The 19,097-nt window shown below is 38.0% G+C and overlaps 1 protein-coding gene and 1 long non-coding RNA gene across 2 annotated transcripts in view; both read left to right on the top strand.

Moving 5' to 3' along the window:
• The window catches only part of LOC138916582 (uncharacterized), an 81,522-nt gene that overhangs the window by 52,789 nt on the left and 9,636 nt on the right, over window positions 1-19,097 (top strand). The window lies entirely within an intron of this gene.
• On the top strand, window positions 10,020-11,083 carry OR4S17 (olfactory receptor family 4 subfamily S member 17). Its single transcript, XM_070229190.1, has one exon. It carries the CDS (start codon window positions 10,046-10,048, stop codon window positions 11,081-11,083), a length of 1,038 nt encoding a protein of 345 aa, XP_070085291.1. The 5' UTR covers window positions 10,020-10,045.

Raw genomic sequence — 19,097 nt, 5'->3', positions numbered from 1 at the left:
AAAATGTTAATATTTCTTGTAGTATAGATCAGCTGGTATGAATTCTATAAGTTTTTGATTGTCAAAAAATCTTTACTTTACCTTTGTTTTTTAAAAATATTTTCCCTGACATAAAATTATGGCTTGGCAGGAGTTTTTACTTTACTAAATACTTTAAAGACATCACTCTATTTCCTTCTAGCTTGCACAGCTTCTGATGAGAAGTTTGCTGTAATTCATACCTTCTTTTTTTATATAATGTGTCTTTTTTCCCTGGATGCCTTCAAGATTTTCTCATTGTCTTTGATTTTCAGCAAGTGAAATATGATGTGTCAATGTGTGGTTTTACTTTTCATTTCTTTTTGTTATTGTTGTTTATCCTGCTCGTGTTCTCTGAGATTCTTGGATCCGTGATTTGATATATTTCATTATTTTTGGAAATTCTTAGTCATCATATTTTCACATATTTCTTTTGCTCTATTCTTTCTCTTTCAAGATTTTTGTTATTGTCCCAGAGTTACTGGATACTCTGTTCTTCAGGTTTTTTCCTGCTCTTTTTTCTGTTCATGTTTCAGTTTGGTAATTTATATTAACCTATCTTTAAGTCACTATTCTTTCCTTTGTTCTTTCAAGTCTACTGTTGAGCCAGGCCAAAGCATCTGTGATCTGTTACCATGTTTGTTATGACAGCCAAATTTTGACTTGTATCTTTGGTGGGTCTTGCATGGCAGATTTTACCATCCCTCCCCCAGCCAGAGAAGACCTTAAATTGCATTGGCATAGGAATCTGGGTCCAGGCCTTTTTGCCTGCTCCTCCTCAATGGTAGAATATTCTTTTCTTTCACACTTCACCCTGCCCCAGTGGATCTTGACATGTACCCTGGGGCAAAAGGCACCTTCCTCAGAGGCCTAAAGCTTTTTTCCTAAGTGAGAAGGGTCTGAGTCAGGCTATGTGTTTTTCCAACAATGGCAGCTGCTCTCCTCATCCAAGCCTGTATGACCAATGTAGATTTCCTCCAGTCTCTGCCCTGCCCCCAATACTTCTCATGAACGCCTAGTGGGGGTCTCTATAGAGAAGATCCTGTGAGTGAGCATGAACTCCCTTTGTGTCTATGGCTCGCAGGCATTCTGTAGTCTCATGCTAGCCTACATTTGGCCATTAGGCAATTTATTTTTTTAAAACTTAGCTGTATTTTTCTTACCCAGTTCTGTTGCTCTTGGTATTTTTTCCTTTGATGCTCTCCCAATGAGCCAGTGCTTGTGTTCCATCTCTGCTTGGATGGATTTGTATTTCCACATTTCGGGATGTTTGGTTACTCTGCAACCTCAACACTCTGATAAGTTCAAAGAAGTCATGAATTTGTCCTTTATCTAGATTTTTTTTCTGTTGATAGGCTAGGAACAACACCATTTCCAGTTTTCTACATCCTAGGCAAATCTAGAAAGTAGAAAGTCTAGAAATAAATCTTCAAAATGCTGTATGAAACTCAACAATGAAAAATTAGAAAACATCTTGAAAGCATTTAGAGAAATTAAAGACCTAAATAAATTGAGGGATATACCATTTAAGATTTGACCATTTAGGATCTAAGATTAGTAAAACGCTCAGTATTCCAAACGCGATCAATAGATTCATTGCAATTGAAAATAAAATCCCAGAAGATATTTTTATGGAAATTGACAAGCATATTCTCTAATGTGCATAAAAATGAAAAGGCCAAGTTAAACTACCTTTGAATAAGATCAAATTAGTAGACTTACACTACTGATGATCAAGAATTATTAAGGGGCTGGCTCCGTGGCTGCGTGGTTAAGTTCGCACGCTCTGCTGCGGCGGCCCAGGGTTCGGATCCTGGGCGCAAACATGGCACCGCTCGTCAGGCAACGTTGAGGCGGCGTCCCACATCCCGCAACTAGAAGGACCTGCAACTAAGATATACAACTATGTACCTGGGGGGTTGGGGCAATAAAGTAGAAAAAAAATAATAAAGATTGGCAACAGTTGTTAGCCCAGGGCCAATCCTTAAAAAAAAAAAAAAAAAAAAAGGAAGATTGGCAACAGTTGTTAGCCCAAGTGTCAATCTTGAAAAAAAAAAAAGAATTATTAAGATTACAGTTATTAAGACAGCGATGGATGCAAAGATAGACAAATAGACCAATAGTGTAGTGTAGTCAAGAGGCAAATACATATTATATGTGAACATTCAATTTTCTCCCAATTGCACAGAAGAGCTACGGATAAAAAATAGGCTTTTAAATAAATGGTGATAGCTCAATTGAATATCCATATAAAAAAAATCTTTGACCCTCCCTCGCAGAATGTCCAAAAATTCATTCCAGGTGGGTTTTAGATATAAATGTGAAAAACAAAAAAATAAAGCATCTAGATATTAATGTAAAAGTATCTTTATAAATTTGGAATAAGGAAGGATTTCTTTTCTTTCTCCAGTTACTAAGAAATAGTTCACATACATCACTGTGTAAGTTTAAGACATAGAGCATGATGGTTTGATTTACATATATTGTGAAATGATTAACACAATAGGTTCAGCTAACATCCATCCTCTCATATATATACCATTAAAAGAAAAGAAAGAAAAAAACATTTTCCTTGTGATGAGAACTCTTAGAATTTACTCTCTTAACTTTCCTATCTATATTACAGCAGTGTTAGCTATAGTCATCACGTTGTAAGTTACATCACTAGTAGAGATCTTTCTTGACTCCTGATGGGGTTATGTCCCAATAAACTCATCATAAGTTGAAAATATCGTTAGTCAAAAATGCATTTAATACATCTAACCTACTGAACATCATAGCTTAGCCTAGCCTAACTTAAGCATGCTCAGAACATTACTTTAACCTACAGTTGGGCAAAATCATCTATGTTATAATAAAGTGTTGAATATCTCATGTAATTTATTGAATAATGTACCGAAAGTGAAAAACAGATTTGGTTGTTTACTGTTGTGATTGAGTGGCTGACTGGGAGCTGTAGCTTACTGCCACTGCCCAGCATCACAAGAGAGTATAGTACTGAATGTCACTAGCCTAGGGAAAGATCAAAATTCAAAGTACAGTTTCTACTGAATGTGTATCACTTTTGCACCATCGTAAAGTCAAAAAAATTGTAAATTGAACTATCATAAATTAGGGACGGTCTGTACTTAACTATTTTACAACTGGAAGTTTGTGCTTTTCACCACATTTCTCCAATTCCCCTTGCCCCCACTCTTGGGCTCTGGTAACCACGAGTCTGATATCTTTTTTCTATGAGTTTCATTTTTTTTTAGGTGCCACATATAAGTGAGATCATACAGTATTTGTCTTTGATTTATTTCACTTAGCATAATGCCTTCAAGGCCCATCCATGTTGTCACAAATGATAGGATTTCCTCATATTTTGTGGCTCAAAATTCTGCTGTAAATATATAGCACTTCTTTATCCATTCATCCATCAATGGACACAGGTTGCTTCCATGTCTTGGTCATTGTAAATAATGCTGCTATGAACATGCAGATATCTTTTCCAGTTAGTGTTTTCATTTCCTTTAGATATATTCCAGAAGTGGAATTTCTGGATGATATGGTAGTTCCATTTTTAGTTTTTTGAAAATCCTTCCGTACTGTTCTCCATAGTGGCTGTAGCAATTTACAATCCCATCAACAGTGCACGAGGGTTCCCTTTTCTCCACATCCACACCAACGTTTGTTGCCTCTTGTCTTCCGCATCATGGCCATTAGAACAGGCATGAGGTGCTATCTCATTGTGGTTTTAACTTGCATTTTTCTAATGACTAGTGATGTGCATTTTTTCATGTAGCTGTTGGCCTTTTGTATATCTTCTTTGGAGAAACATCTATTCAGGTTCTTTGTCCATTTTTTAATTGGGCTATTTGTTTTTTTGCTATTGAGTTGTATGAGTTCTTTATATATTTTGGATTAACCCCTTATGAGATATATGGTTTGCAAATATTTATTCCCATTCCATAAGTTTTCTTCTCACTTTGTTAATGATTTCTTTTGCTGTGCAGAAGCTTTTTAGTTTGATGTAGTTTCACTTGTTTATTTTTAAAATAAAAAATAGTTGCCTGTCCTTTAAGTATCATATCCAAAACTTCACTACAAAGGCCCATGTCAGGGAGCTTTAAGCCTATGTTTTCTTCTAGGAGTTTTCATGGCTTCAGGTTTTACATTTAAGTCTTTAATCCATTTTAAGTTATTTTTTGTGAGTGGTATAAGATATGGGTCCAGCTTCATTCTTTTACAGGTGAATAGCCAGTCATCCCAGTACCATTATTGAAAAGGCTATCTTTTCTCCTTTGAGAATTCTTGGCTTCCTTGTCAAATGTTAGTTGACTATATAAGAATTTCTTAAAGAGGACACAAAAAGTACTATTGTCTTAGTCTTTTGGGCTGCTGTAACAAAATACCATAGATTGGGTAGATTATAAACAACAGAAATTTATTTCTCATAGTTCTGGATGATAGGATGTCCAAGACAAGGCACTGGCATATTCAGTGTCTGGTGAGGGCCCACTTTATGGTGCATATAAGGCATCTTTTGATTTGTCTTCACATGGTGGAAGGGACAAGGTGGCTCTGTAGGGTCTTTCATGAGGACTCTGCCCTTATGACCTAATCACGTTCCAAAGTCCCCACTTCCTAATAACATCACCTTGAAGGTTAGAATTTCAACATATAAATTTTCAGGGGCAAAAATATTCAGTTCATAACAACTAACATCAACTAACATAATGGAAAAGATCAATAAATTATATTAAACTGAAAAGAACTTCTATTCATCAAAAAAGACCATGAAGGGGCCAGCTCTATGACCAAGTGGTTAAGTTCATGTGTTCCACTTGGGTGGCCCAGGGTTCGCCAGTTCAGATCCTGGGTGCAGACATAGCACCACTCATCAAGCTTTGATATGGCAGCATCCCACATAGAGGAGCTAGAATGACCTACAACTAGAATACACAACTATGTACTGGGCTTTGGGGAGGGAAAAAAAAGGAGGAAGATTGGCAACAGATGTTTGGTGAGGAGATGCCAATCTCCTCACCAAAAAAAAATACCATTTAGAGAGAGGGAAAAAAGGAAGCTACAAAATTAGGAGAGGAGATGATACATAGGTAGAGATAGACACAGAGACGTAGATATAGATATGACAGGGTACTTTTACCCAGATTATATAATATCCAGATTATATAAAAAGAACCCCTACAAATCAATAAGAATAGATAAGTAACCCAAAAATGGGACCAAGAAAAAGGCACATCATAAAAAAACTAGCTAAATGGCATTAAAGTCATGAAAAAGTGTTCAATATCAGCAAAATTCTAATTTAAAACAGTAAAATACATAGAATTTAGAATGCAGTTATCTCTTGGTATTTGAGGATAGGCAATGGGATGGGGTAAGGAAGGGACACACAGGTAGATGTAAGTTATTCATAATGTCTAACATTTGGGTTATGTTTTGGCTTATAAGTATTTATTTATTTATTAAACTAATTAATTAATTAATACTGAAGTAGATCACGCATGGAACAATGATAATAATGAGCCTCCATACAATTCATGCTTCAATTCAATTCAACTCAGGCCCTAAACACAAAACAAAAGAAACAATGGAATGCATATAAACTGTTTATAATAATGTAAGACATATACTAAGTGTTTAAACAGTGGAATCCATTGTTATTAGATTAAAGAATGGATGTCAGACAGGAAATCCAGGGTGATCCACCTCCAGTGACCATAAAAGCCAGAGGAATCCATTCTGAGAAGCCCTCCCCAAGTGGGCCCCCACACTTGACCAACGCAGCAGGAAAACTTACATGTATCCTTGGTGAGAAGTTTCAGCAGAGGAAGCAACTTAGAAGGCTCATGGGAGCTCATTACTGAGGAGAGCCACAGAGAACACAGCATCAACTGGGCATCAAGGGGCTTTTCTTTCTCCTTCCCCAGCCATAGAATTCGGATTTGAGAGAGACTTTGGCCAAGACTCTTGACTGGATTGACACTGAGCTGAGGGAAAACTCTGGATCTCTGGGAGAGAGTAAGTTAACCTTCGGAATTGATCCCAAAGTCACATATTTCTATCATATTTACTCTCTGTCCTTGCTGATAACTAAGCACCTGCCAAAAACTTAACAATGTAAAACTTCACTTTGCTTCAGGCTCCAAAACAAATAGCCTCTGCTTTGTGACCCAGGCAGCAATTCTAAGGAATAAATGGGGACAGACTATTTTTCAAAGCAACATACAGAAATCTGAGACGATTGGAATAGGAGTAGTGTTTGGACGGGTCATGGCTGGGTAGAGGATTTGTAGGACCCAGAAGTAGGAAAATGATGGGAATATTTACATACTCTCCGGGTAAGTGAAGTCACTTTTATCACCTTTCTTTTTCGCTTTATATTTCCCACCTTTATGATATGCAGGATAAAAATAAGAAAACTAACATTTTTTAAGAACTTCCTGTGGACCAGACACTGTGCGAAGCTTGATATACATTAGCTATTTTAATTCTCATATCCACTGCATGAGGCAGGATTTATTTAGCCCTATTTTACAGATGTGGACAATGATTAAATAGGTAAAATTACTTGGTCAATGCCACACAACTGGTAATTGGTGTGGCCAGAGGTTGAAAATCCAGCTCTATATAGTAAGAGTTTGTGCCTTTAACAAATTTTCTATGTTAGAAAATGGGCAGTGCTAAAACCAAGTTATCTAGAAAGATTCATAAACCAGTAACTCTATTTCATTTCTCCCTCTCTCCCTCCTGCCTTCAAAGTTCACTGAGTCCTAATGTGTATGCTAGTCTCAGGGCCAAGTGCTTGGGATCCACACAAATAAGAACGGTTTCTGCATTTAAGTAGCACAGAGTCTATAGTGGGAGACACACAAGTAGCCTAAAAAGTCGGAGATTTTAAGTACTATAGAAATAAACAGAGGATACTTAAAGGGGTCAAGAAATGCCTCTACTGCAGACTTTTGGAAACCCACCTCTTTCAGGAAAAATCTGCTGACAAATTTTTTCAGTGATGCAGCATTTAATCAAGGCATTGGAATTTAGCATTTGGTGAAGCCTAAGGCTTCATCTTAGATTTTGCCTTCTTCCTTATTCAACTACAGGTTAAAAGGTACTAATGCTTTTCAGAATGTGAAATAACCCATGCCTAGTCCCAGCACCATATGGCAGGTGGCAATGGAGGGAGGGAGGGCGAGATGAAGGATCCTACTGAGTCCCAGACTCTGACAGGAGAAATAGGAGAATTTGAATATTCCTCTCCACAATCTGAACCATTTTCTAAGACTATACCCATCCTATACCAGAAACTACTGATTGCTTATAAGGCCAGTGGGTCTTTCAAGGGCACAGATATCAGTATTCCATTAACTTATTAAAGAGTATTGGTATCTATCTTAGTTAATTGAATTTTGTTTGACTTAATTAAAGTAGCGATTTCTATCCCAGAGACCCTAGAACAATAAAGAGGATCCCAAAGCTTTATCAATATTTTTAAAGGCCAATGTAAATTGTACATTTATATACGGTATAATGTAGCACCAGCTAAGAGAATATATCAAGGCTGAATCTGTGTTCCACCAATGACCAGCTACATGATTGCAGATAAAGTTAGTTTACTTTTCTAAGGAAGGAGTTTATTGCTTATGTGAACAATGGGAATAGTTCTACATACTTCATTGAGTTACAGGAACTCAATTAGGCAGTATAGCCAAGTGCTTAGACCAGGGCCTCATCCTTAGTACAGCACCATGAAATAAAAACATAACACAAGCCACATTGTCATTTTAAACGTTTTAGTAGCCACATAAAAAAGCAAAGGAAACGGGTGAAATTAATTTTAATAATATCTAATACCACTTTGTTTAACCTAGTATACCCACATTTTTATCACATCAAAATATTTTACTTTGCTCTAGTTTTCAAATTTAAATTAAATTAAATTGAAACTTCAGTTTCTTAGTCTTACTACCCACATTCCAAGTGTTCGGTAGCCACAGTGAGCCACCATGTGGTACCGAGCAGACCTAGCAGGCACTCAACCAAGCACTGGAAGGAGAGAGGGGAGCAAAGTGTGGCTTCAGCAGAGCAGGAATTGGTTGATACCAGGAAACTACTGGTAATTTTGTTAGATGTGATCATGTCTTTGTGTTTATGTACGAAGATTCCCTATTTTTAGAAACACAGATACTGAAGCATATTGAAGTTGAAATGACATGATGACTGGGATTTGTATTAAAATACTTTGGCAGAAAAAAAAAAGAAATGGGGCCAGCCCCAGTGGCCTAGTGGTTAAGTTCAGTGTGCTCCACTTCAGTTGCCTGGGTTCAGTTCCCGGGCACAGACCTACACATTTTGTCAGTGGCTGTGCAGCTCTCATACAAAAAGAGGAAGATTGGCAACAGATGTTAGCTCGGGGCAAATCTTCCTCAGCAAAAAAAGAAAGAAAAGAAAAGAAAAAGAGAGATTGATGAAGCAAATGTAGCAAAACATTAATAATGTTTTAATCTAAATGACAATCATATGAGAGTTTATAATATAATTATCTCCATTTTGTATATGTTTGAAATTTTTCATAATAAAATATTTTAAGTACTGGTAATCTAGTTGGAAAATGAAAAGGCATAATTCAGTGCGCACTTACTATATACTGGGCTAAGTTTGGTGTTTAAAATTCTCGAAAGTAGTCAGTATCATTTCCATTTGAAGAATGAAGAAACTGAGATTCAAAAAGCTTAAGTGACTTGCCAAAGCCTTGGACACAAGGGTTTGTGCAATAAAAGAAAACAAAATAATAGGGGCCGGCCCCATGGCTGAGTGGTGAAGTTCATGTGCTCCACTCCTGGTGGCCTAGGGTTTCACCAGTTTGGATCCTGGGCACAGTAATGGCACGGCTCATTAGGCCATGCTGAGGCAGCATCCCACATGCCACAACTAGAAGGACCCACAACTAAATATACAAGTATGTACCAAGAGGATTTGGGGAGAAAAAGCAGGAAAAAAAGAACACAAAATAATAAAAGACTTGCAAAGCTAATGGAAGCAGTATTTGTACTCAGGCAATACAAAAATAAACAAACATACACATCATCCCCACCTTCATACATCTTTTGATTCAAAAGAATGCAAAGATAACGAAACAAAGAACTCACATTCAAGGACTGTGATTCACTGTATTGAAAAGATCATCCCAAATTTTATGATATAACATAAAAACTGGGGGAAATCTTGGTGTTCATGTATAACCCAACCCAATGACCAAGAAACTGCATCTCTATGAAGGTGAGCAACTTACCCTGGATCTCACAGTTGGTCATTGTCAGAGGCAGACTAAACTTAGCCCAGAGTTATTTTCTCCCCATATCCTATAACTACTAATGTTAACTAGAATCTGAAGTCTTGAGCATCTTGCAAATGGTGGTTCCTTTTTGTAAAGCCTCTATGCATTTCCCAACTTTTAGACACATACGGAGTGACAAAGAGTGCAGTCCTGGCATAATCTAAAATAAGACCAAACCAATCAGGCTGTCAGTAATTTGGGAGGCCAAAGAGCCATATAAAAGGTTACTTATATCCCCGGTCTGACTCAAAGTTTTACATTTTAAGACTTCCTTATTTGTGATCACAAACGTGTGTGTGTGTGTGTGTGTGGTTACTTAGATTCCAAATATCAATTGGAAAATAAGTAGAAAGTATCCTGGAGTAAAAAAAATGGTGGTTATCACTTGGAGCCTTGATTTAACAGAAAAACTTAATTCGAATTCTGGAGCATTGATGATTCAGACTACTGATGCTTAAGGGGACAGCCTAGACTGCATCCCTGAATCTGTTTAAAGCCTATCTAACTTTAATTTTTCTTTTCTCTCTCTCCTACACTCTCTCTCTCTCATTCTTTGTCTCCTTCCCCCACCTCTCTTTCTCAATCTCTGGTAATTTTATGAAACAGACTTTACCCAAACCAATACCTTAAGTAAGAAATTTTGTGAATAATTGTTAAAAATAATACTAATAATGTTATGGTACCATGTGCCCAAATCTAATTGGCCTTTATATATTTTTTCCTATAGGTAAAGTCACACGGTGTTTTTCTCTTGTGAACTACCCAGATTCCATGGAAAATAACGTTACTGAATTTATCCTCACAGGTCTCTCCCAAAATGAGCAAGTGCAGCAACTATGCTTCTTTTTGTTTTTACTCTTTTATATGATCCTCATGACTGGAAATTTTTTTATTGTAATGACTATCCAAAGGAGCCTAAATCTCAACTCTCCAATGTACTTCTTCCTTAGCTTCCTATCTTTTGTTGACATCTGCTATTCCTCTGTTACAGCCCCCAAGCTGATTATTGACTTCCAAGCCAAGGTCAAAAGGATCTCCTTTGTTGGTTGTATGGTACAGCTCTTTTGTGTCCATCTTTTTGGTTGTACGGAGATCTTTATCCTCACAGTGATGGCCTATGACAGGTATGTGGCCATCTGTAAGCCTCTACGTTATACAACCATCATGGACTGGAAGGTCTGCTCCATACTGGTGCTGACTTGTTGGTTAGGAGGCTTTGTGCATTCCTTTATCCAGACCATTCTCACTGTACAACTGCCTTTCTGTGGCCCCAACCTGATTGACCACTACTTCTGTGATGTCCACCCTTTACTGAAGCTGGCTTGTACAGACACATATGCAGTGGGGCTCATTGTGGTGGCCAACAGTGGCATGATTTCACTGAGCTGCTTTGTCATTCTTGTGGGCTCTTACACTGTCATCTTGCTTTCCTTCAAGACCCGCTCATCAGAGGGGAGGCACAAGGCCCTCTCCACATGTGCTTCCCACATCACTGTGGTGATCTTGTTTTTTGTCCCCTGCCTCTTCATCTACCTAAGGCCTTCCACCACTTTTACTGAGGACAAGATGGTGGCTGTGTTTTACACCATCATCACACCCATGTTGAACCCTATGATCTATACCCTGAGAAACATGGAGGTGAAAAATGCCATGAAGAGACTGTGGTTGGGCAGAAATAGGAGATACCCTGATGTGAAGCTCAATGGGGTTGGTACAGCCTGAGTCGTACCAGTTTCCAAAGAAGGTGCTGGGAATAAGTCAGTGATCATCCCCTAAATTTTATCACACAAAGAAATAGTATAATACAGCATAAAGGGTCTTGGACTTGAAGTCTAAATATCTAGTTTGGAGGGCCTACTCTATCAATTACTAGTAGTTTGACTTTAGGCAAAAAGATATTCCCTTACAGGTGCCCTGGGTAAGTTAAATGTTTGCACAGAGAAATCTGATGCCCAAACGCAGTCTGTTTCATAACATATAGTACTGTTGCCTCTGGGCAATAGCCTCTCAGTGATGAGTTATATCAGGCATGTATATTCTAATAAAGCAATGACACTAAAAACAAATGCCACAATGGATTTCACTATCCTTTTCCTCACCTGTTTCCTCATTTTAAAATGAGGATAAAGCTACTTTTCCTACCACTTCCCAGGGTTATACAGAGAATTAAAACAGATGGAAGTGGAGGTAAAAGCATATTATCAATGGTAAGGAGCTGCATTTATGGCAGTTATTGTTGTTACCATTACCTTGGCAACTCCAGACTTCTAGACAACTCTCACTTAATTTGGTTTGGGAGATCTCATCAAGATGGCAGTGTAGGCAGACTAATCTCACCTCCTCCTATAAACACAATCAGGTTACAACTATTCTTGGAAAAATTACCCCGGAGAGAGAACTGAAAACTGGACAACAAGAACCCCCACAACAAGGGACAGATCGGACTGAGGTTGAAGAGGCAGAAATTCCTTCTGGAGAGAAAAAAAAAAACACTTTCTCGAACAGCAGAGCTTCACAGCCAGCACGGCAGGGACCCCCTAAGGTACACAGCCTTCCCTGGAGAAGTGGGGACCTGAGTTGGGGCACGTTACCACTATAAGTATCCTGCAGACTCAGCACACCTGAGATGAGTGTCATACTATCTGGCTTCACTGGCTACTAACTACAATGGGGAATACCCTCAGAAAAGCTATCAACATTAGTGGGATAATGCCAGCTGTTAAAGGGCCCACACACAAATTCACCCATCTCAGAGAGCAACCTAAAATCACCAGAAAGAAAGGTGCACAACTCTTTGGTGAAAAGAGACTCCCTTGGTAGGCTCTGGGTGCATCTTGGTGAGAGGTGAGACCCCTGCAAAGACTGAGACATTGGTGGCAGCCATTGTTGTGACCTAGTACAGGTGTGCTGACACAGATGCTGGCAGACATCATTGGAGTTCCCCTGGCCTGTTAGCCCAGGGGTCTGCCACATGCACTAGAGTGCAGATTTAATCCAGTTCAGCCAGGGCAGGCTGCCCACCCTAGGGACCAGCCCCACACATCAGCAAGCCCTTGGGCAACTTTTCAGCCTGCATAGGTCCTCTACAGGCAGGCAAGTGTGTCCACCTCTGTGGGGTACGGCCTGTGTGAGGACCAGGTTACCTGTGGACCAGGTAAATTTGTGGAGTGGTGGGGGCCTCTGTAGTGGGGAGATTGGGTATGCTCCAGGGGGTTGGGAAGTGTGCACAGGCCAGACTGTGTTGATGGTGTGTGTGGATCTTTGGGGGGTGGGGCCTATGAGTGGCAGAAGACCTGTGCTTCACAAACAGCCACAAAGGGGATTGGCCCCACCTTCCAAAACCTGAAACAATTGGGTGCTCCCATGTCTGGAGCCAGCCCCACTCAGCTGCAATCCTAAGAGAGCTGACAACAGACTTGCAGGCATGACACCTAAAGCAACTATAAGCTCCTGAGCCTAGAAAGCAGCTACACTGATTGCCTACTCATTTAACAGGAAAACTGTAACAGGACTGTGTTATTATACCTTGTAGCCAACAGTGCTGGGGCTCCACAAATCTGATTTACAAACAGCTGGCCGGGGGGAAAGCCCAGACTCCCTGAGTACCTTCAGTAAGAGCAACCCTGCTGCAGCAGAAGGACACAAGTAGCCCACACAGGGGTCACTCCTGGAACATTTGGACTGGTGATGAGACAAGAGCACACTGCTGGGCCTCAAAATGCATCTCTTACATAAGGCCACTTCTCCGAGATCAGGAGACATAGCTGACTCACTTAATACATAGATATAAGCACAGAGAAAGAGTCATAATGAGGAGGCAAAGGAATACATTCCAAGCAAGGGAATGGGACAAAACCCCAGAAAGAGAACTAAATGAAACAGAAATGAGCACTCTACTTAACAAAGAGTTCAAACAAAAAGTCATAAGGATGCTGACAGATATTGGGAGAAGACTGGATAAACACAGTGAGAACGTCAATAAAGAATTGGGAAATATAAAAAAGAACCAATCAGAAATGAAGAATACAATACTGGAATTGAAGAATTCATGAGAGAGACTCAATAGCAGACTACATGGTACAGAAGAACAGATCAGTGAGCTGTATGAAAGACTAGAGGAAATCACCCAAGCTGCACAAATAAAAGAAAAAAGAACAAAGAATAAAAAGAATGAGAACAATCTAAGGGAACTCTGGGACAACATCATGCACACTAACATTTGTATTGTAGTTGTCCCAGAAGAAGAGAGAGACAAAGCAGCAGAGAATCTATTTGAAGAAAGAATACCTGAAAACTTTTCTAACTTAAGGAAGGAAAAAGACATCAAAATACAGGAAGCACAGAGAGCACCAAAAAAGATAAACTCAAACAGGCCCACACAAAGAAAATTATAATTAAAATGTCCAATATTAAAGATAAAGAGAGAATCCTAAAAGAAGCAAGAGAAAGGCAACAAGTGACATACAAAGGAAAGCCCATAAGGCTATCAGCTGACTTCTCAACCTAAACCCTACAGGCTAGAAGAGAGTGGCACAACTTATTTAAAGTGCTACAAGGAAAAAAACCTGCAGCCAAGAATACTCTGTCCAGAAAGGTTATCATTCAGAAGGGAAGGAGAGAGAGTTTCTTAGACAAGAAAAAACTAAAGGAGTTTACCACCAAGAAACCAGTTCTAGAAAAACTTCTGAAGGGACTTATTTAAGAGGGAAAGAGAAGACCACAAATAGGGATAAGAAAATTATCCAAAAGAAAAGGCAATAAAACCACTGATAAAGGCAAAAATACAGTAAAGGTAGAAAATCAAGCACCTATGAAGATAATATGAAGGTTAAAAGACAAAAGTACTGAAATTACCTATTTCAATGATAAGAAGGTAATGTATACACACACACAAAATAAGAGATCAGATATGATTTTAAAAACACAAAATGTGGGAGGAGGGGAGTAAAAGAGTAAAGCTTTTAAAAAGACATCAAACTAAAGAGACTATCAACTCCGTATAGATTGCTATATATGCAGAATATTATATATGAACCTCATGATAATCACAAACCAGAAACCTATAATAAATAAACAAATAATTAATAGAAAAAAATCAAACATATTACTAAAGAAAGCCATCAAACCACAAGGGAAGAGAGCAAGAGGAGAACTACTAAAACACCCAGAAACAAAGGGTCACAAAATGGCAATAAACACATATTTATCAACTAAAACAACCAGAAACAAAGGGTAACAAAGTGGCAATAAATACACATTTATCAATAGCTACTTTAAATGTCAATGTACTAAATGGTCCAATCAAATACCATAGGGTGGCCAACTGGATAAAAAAAAACAAGATCCATGTATATGCTGCATACAAGAGACACACTTTAGACCTACAGACACAAACTGAAAGTGAAAGGAAGGAAAAAGATATTCCATGCAAATGGCAAAGAAAAGAAAGTGGGGGTAGCAATACTTATATCGGACAAAATAACTTTAAAACAAAAACTGGAATAAGAGACAAAGAATGGCACTAGACAATGATAAAGAGAACAACACACCAAGAGGATAGAACACTTGTAAATATCTATGCACCCAACATGGGGGCACCTAAATATATAAAGCAATTATTAACAGACATAAAAGGAGAAATAGACTGTAACACAATAATAGTAGGGGACTTTAACGGTCCACTTACACTAATGGATAGAGCATCCAAATAGACGATCAATAAGGAAACACTGGCCTTAAATGACACGTTAGACCAGATGGACTTAGTAGATATATAGAACAGTCCATCCCAAAATCGCAGAATACAAATTCTTTTCAAATGCACGTGGGACCATCTCCAGGATTGATCACATATTAGGACACAAAACAAGTTTCAATAAATTTAAGAAGATTGAAATAATACCAAGCATCTTTTCTAACCACAAAAGTATGAAACTAAAAACCAACTACAAGAAGAAAACCAGAAAAGCCACAAAAATGTGGAGAGCAAACAAAATGCTACTGAATAACGACTGGGTCAATGAAGAAATAAAAGGAGAAACCAAAAATACCTGGAGAAAAATGAAAATGAAAATAAGACATGCCAAAATCTATGGGATACAGAAAAAGCAGTTCTAAGAGGGAAGTTTATAGCAATTCAGGCCTACCACAACAAACAAGAAAAATCGCAAATAAATAATCTAACAGTGCAGCTAAACAAACTGGAAAAAGAAGAACAAACAAAGCCCAAAATCAGAAGAAGGAAGGAAATAATAAAAATCAGAGCAGAAATAAACAAAATAGAGACTGAAATAACAATAGGAAAAAATCAATGAAACCAAGAGCTGGTTCTTTGAAAAGATAAACAAAATTGACAAACCCTTAGCTACACTCACCAGGAAAAAGGAGAGAAGGCTCATATAATTAAAATCAGAAATGAAAGAGGAGAAACTACAATGGACACCTCAGAAATACGAAAGAGTATAAGAGAATACTATGAAAAGCTATACACCAACAGATTGGATAATCTAGAAGAAATGGATAAATTCTTTGAATCATACAACCTTCCAAAACTGAATCAAGAAAAAGTAGAGAATTTGAATAGACTAATCACCAGTAAAGAGATTGAAACAGTAATCAAAAACTTCCCAAAAAATAAAAGTCCAGGACCAGATGGCTTCCCTGGTGAATTCCACCAAACATTCAAAAAAGACTTAACACTTATCCTTCTCAAACTCTTCCAAAAAGTTGAAGAGGAGGGGAAGCTTCCTAATTCATTCTACAAAGCCAACATTATCCTGAAACCAAAACCAGACAAGGACAACACCAAAAAAGAAAATTACAGACCAATATCACTGATGAACATTGATGCAAAAATCCTCAAAAAAAAATACTAGCAAATCAAATAATACAATACATTAAAAAGGTCATGATCAAGTGGGACTCATTCCAGGGATGCAAGCATGGTTCAACATCCACAAATCAACCAATGTGATACACCACATTAACAAAATGAAGAATAAAAATCACATGATCATCTCAATAGATGCAGAGAAAGCATTTGACAAGGTACAGCTTCCATTTATGATAAAAACTCTGAATGAATAAAATGCGTATATAAGGAAGGTACCTCAACATAATAAAGACCATATATGACAAATCCACGGCTAATGTCATTCTCAGTGGAGAAAAACTGAAAGCTATCCCTCTAAGAACAGGAACCAGACAAGGATGCCCACTTTCACCACTCTTATTTAACATAGTATTGGAAGTCCTAGACAGAGCAATCAGGCAAGAAAAAGCAATGAAAGGGATCAAAAATGGAAAGGAAGAAATGAAACTGTCACTACTTTCAGGTGACATGACTTTATACATAGAAAATCCTATAGAATCCACTAAAAAACTTTTAGAAATAATGAATACAGTCAAGTTTCAGGATACAAAATCAACATACAAAAATCAGTTGAATTTCTATACACTAACGATGAAGTAGCAGAAAGAGAAATTAAGAATGCAATCCCATTTACAATTGCACCAAAAAGAATAAAATACCTAGGAGTAAACTTAACCAAAGAGGTGAAATATCTGTACACCAAAAACTATAAAACATTGTTGAAAGATGTTGAAGAAGGCACAAAGAAATGGAAAGATATTCCATGCTCTTGGATTGGAAGCATTAACATAGTTAAAGTGTCCATGTATCCTAAAGCAATCTATAGATTCAATGCAATCCTATCAAAGTTGTAACATTTTTCACAGAAATGGAACAAAGAATCCTAAATTTATATGGAACAACAAAAGACCCCAAATAGCCAAAGGAATCCTGAGGGAAAAGAACAAAGCTAGAGGTATCCCACTCCCTGATTTAAAAATATACTACAAAGCGGGCCGGCCCAGTAGCACAGCGGTTAGGCGTGCACGTTCTGCTTTGGTGGCCCAGGGTTCACCAGTTCAGATCCCGGGTGCAGACATGGCACCACTTGTCAAGCCATGCTGTGGTAAGCATCCAACATATAAAGTAGAGGAAGATGGGCACGGATGTTAGCTCAGGGCCAGTCTTCCTCAGCAAAAAGAGGAGGATTGGCAGCAGATGTTAGCTCAGGGCTAATCTTCCTCAAAAAAATATATATATATGTATATACTACAAAGCTATGGTAACCAAAACAGTATGGTACTGGCACAAAAACAGACACACACATCAATGGAACAGAATCGAGAGCCCAGAAATAAACTTACACATATATGAACAGACAATTTTCCACATGGGAGCCAAGAGCATACAATGGAGAAAACAGTCTCTTCAATAAATGGTGTTGGGAATACGGGATAGTCACATGCAAAAGAATGAAAGTAGACCATTATCTTACACCATGCACAAAAATCAACTAAATATGCATTAAAGACTTGAATGTAAGACCTGAAACCATAAAAACTTCTGGAAGAAAACATAGGCAGTACATTCTTTGACATCAGTCTTAGCGGCATTTTTTCAAATATCATGTCTGACCGGGCAAGGGAAACAACCGACAAAACAAACAAATGGGATTACATCAAACTAAAAGCCTTCTGCACAGCAAAGGAAACCATTAACAACATGAAAAGACCACCTAACAATTGGGAGAAGATATTTGCAAACCATTTATCAGATAAGGGGGTAATATCCAAAATATACAAAGAACTCATGCGTCTCAACAACAAAAAAACCAACAACCCAATTAAAAAATGGGCAAAAGATCTGAACAGAGATTTCTCCAAAGAAAATATATGGATGGCCAACAGGCATATGAAAAGATGTTCAAACATCCTTAACTATCAGGGAAATGCAAATCAAAACTACACGGAGAAACCATCTTACTCCAGTCAGAATGGCTATAATTAGCAAGACAGGAAACAACAAGTGTTGGAGAGGATGTGGAGAGAAGGGAACCCTTGTTCACTGCTGTTGGGAGTGCAAACTGGTGCAGCCACTATGGAAAAAATTATGGAGTTTCCTCAGAAAAATAAGAATAGATCTACCATATGATCCAGCTATCTCACTTCTGAGTATTTATCCAAAAAAATTTGAAAACACAAATGCATAAAGATACATGCACCCCTACCTTCATCGCAGCATTATTCACAATAGCCAAGACTTGGAAGTGACCTAGGTACCCATCAAGGGATGAATGGATAAAGAAGATGTGGGATACTACTCAGCCATAAGAAATTATGAAATCAAGCCATTTGTGATAATGTAGATGGACCTTTAGGGCATTATGCTAAGCGAAATAAGTCTAAGGGAGAAAGTCAAATACCATATGATCTCACTCATAAGTTGAAGATAAAAACAACAAGCAAACACATAGCAACAGAGATTGGATTAGAGGTTACCAGAGGGGAAGTGGGGAGGGGGGAGCGCAAAAGGGATGATTAGGCACATGTGTGTGGTAATGGATTGTAATTAGTCTTTGGCTGGTGAACATGATGTAATCTACACAGAATTTGAAATATATTACGATGTACACCTGAAAGTTATGTAATGTTATAATCCAATGTTACTGCAATAAAAAGTATTAAAAACAAATAATTTGGTTTGAGGTTTAGGGGTTTCTCTCATATAATTCTCTTTAAACAGTTCATAGGTGGGAATTGTTTCTGTTGATATTATAGCGGAAGCTACACTGGACTCAAAATTAAAGACAACATGCTCACTATAGGGATATCTGATTCAAGGAAAGAGTTTGTAGTAGATGTTGTTGTAAGCAACCCAGATGCCTCT

This window comes from Equus caballus, chromosome 12, assembly GCF_041296265.1.
Source record: "Equus caballus isolate H_3958 breed thoroughbred chromosome 12, TB-T2T, whole genome shotgun sequence".
Classification (NCBI taxonomy): domain Eukaryota; kingdom Metazoa; phylum Chordata; class Mammalia; order Perissodactyla; family Equidae; genus Equus; species Equus caballus.
The sequence above is the reverse complement of the archived record's forward strand: the minus strand, read 5'-3'. Positions and strand labels throughout refer to the sequence as shown.

Bases quoted from the DNA above. Each gene is read 5' to 3' on its own strand.
- OR4S17 (XM_070229190.1), top strand. From the start codon at position 10,046: ATGTGCCCAAATCTAATTGGCCTTTATATATTTTTTCCTATAGGTAAA.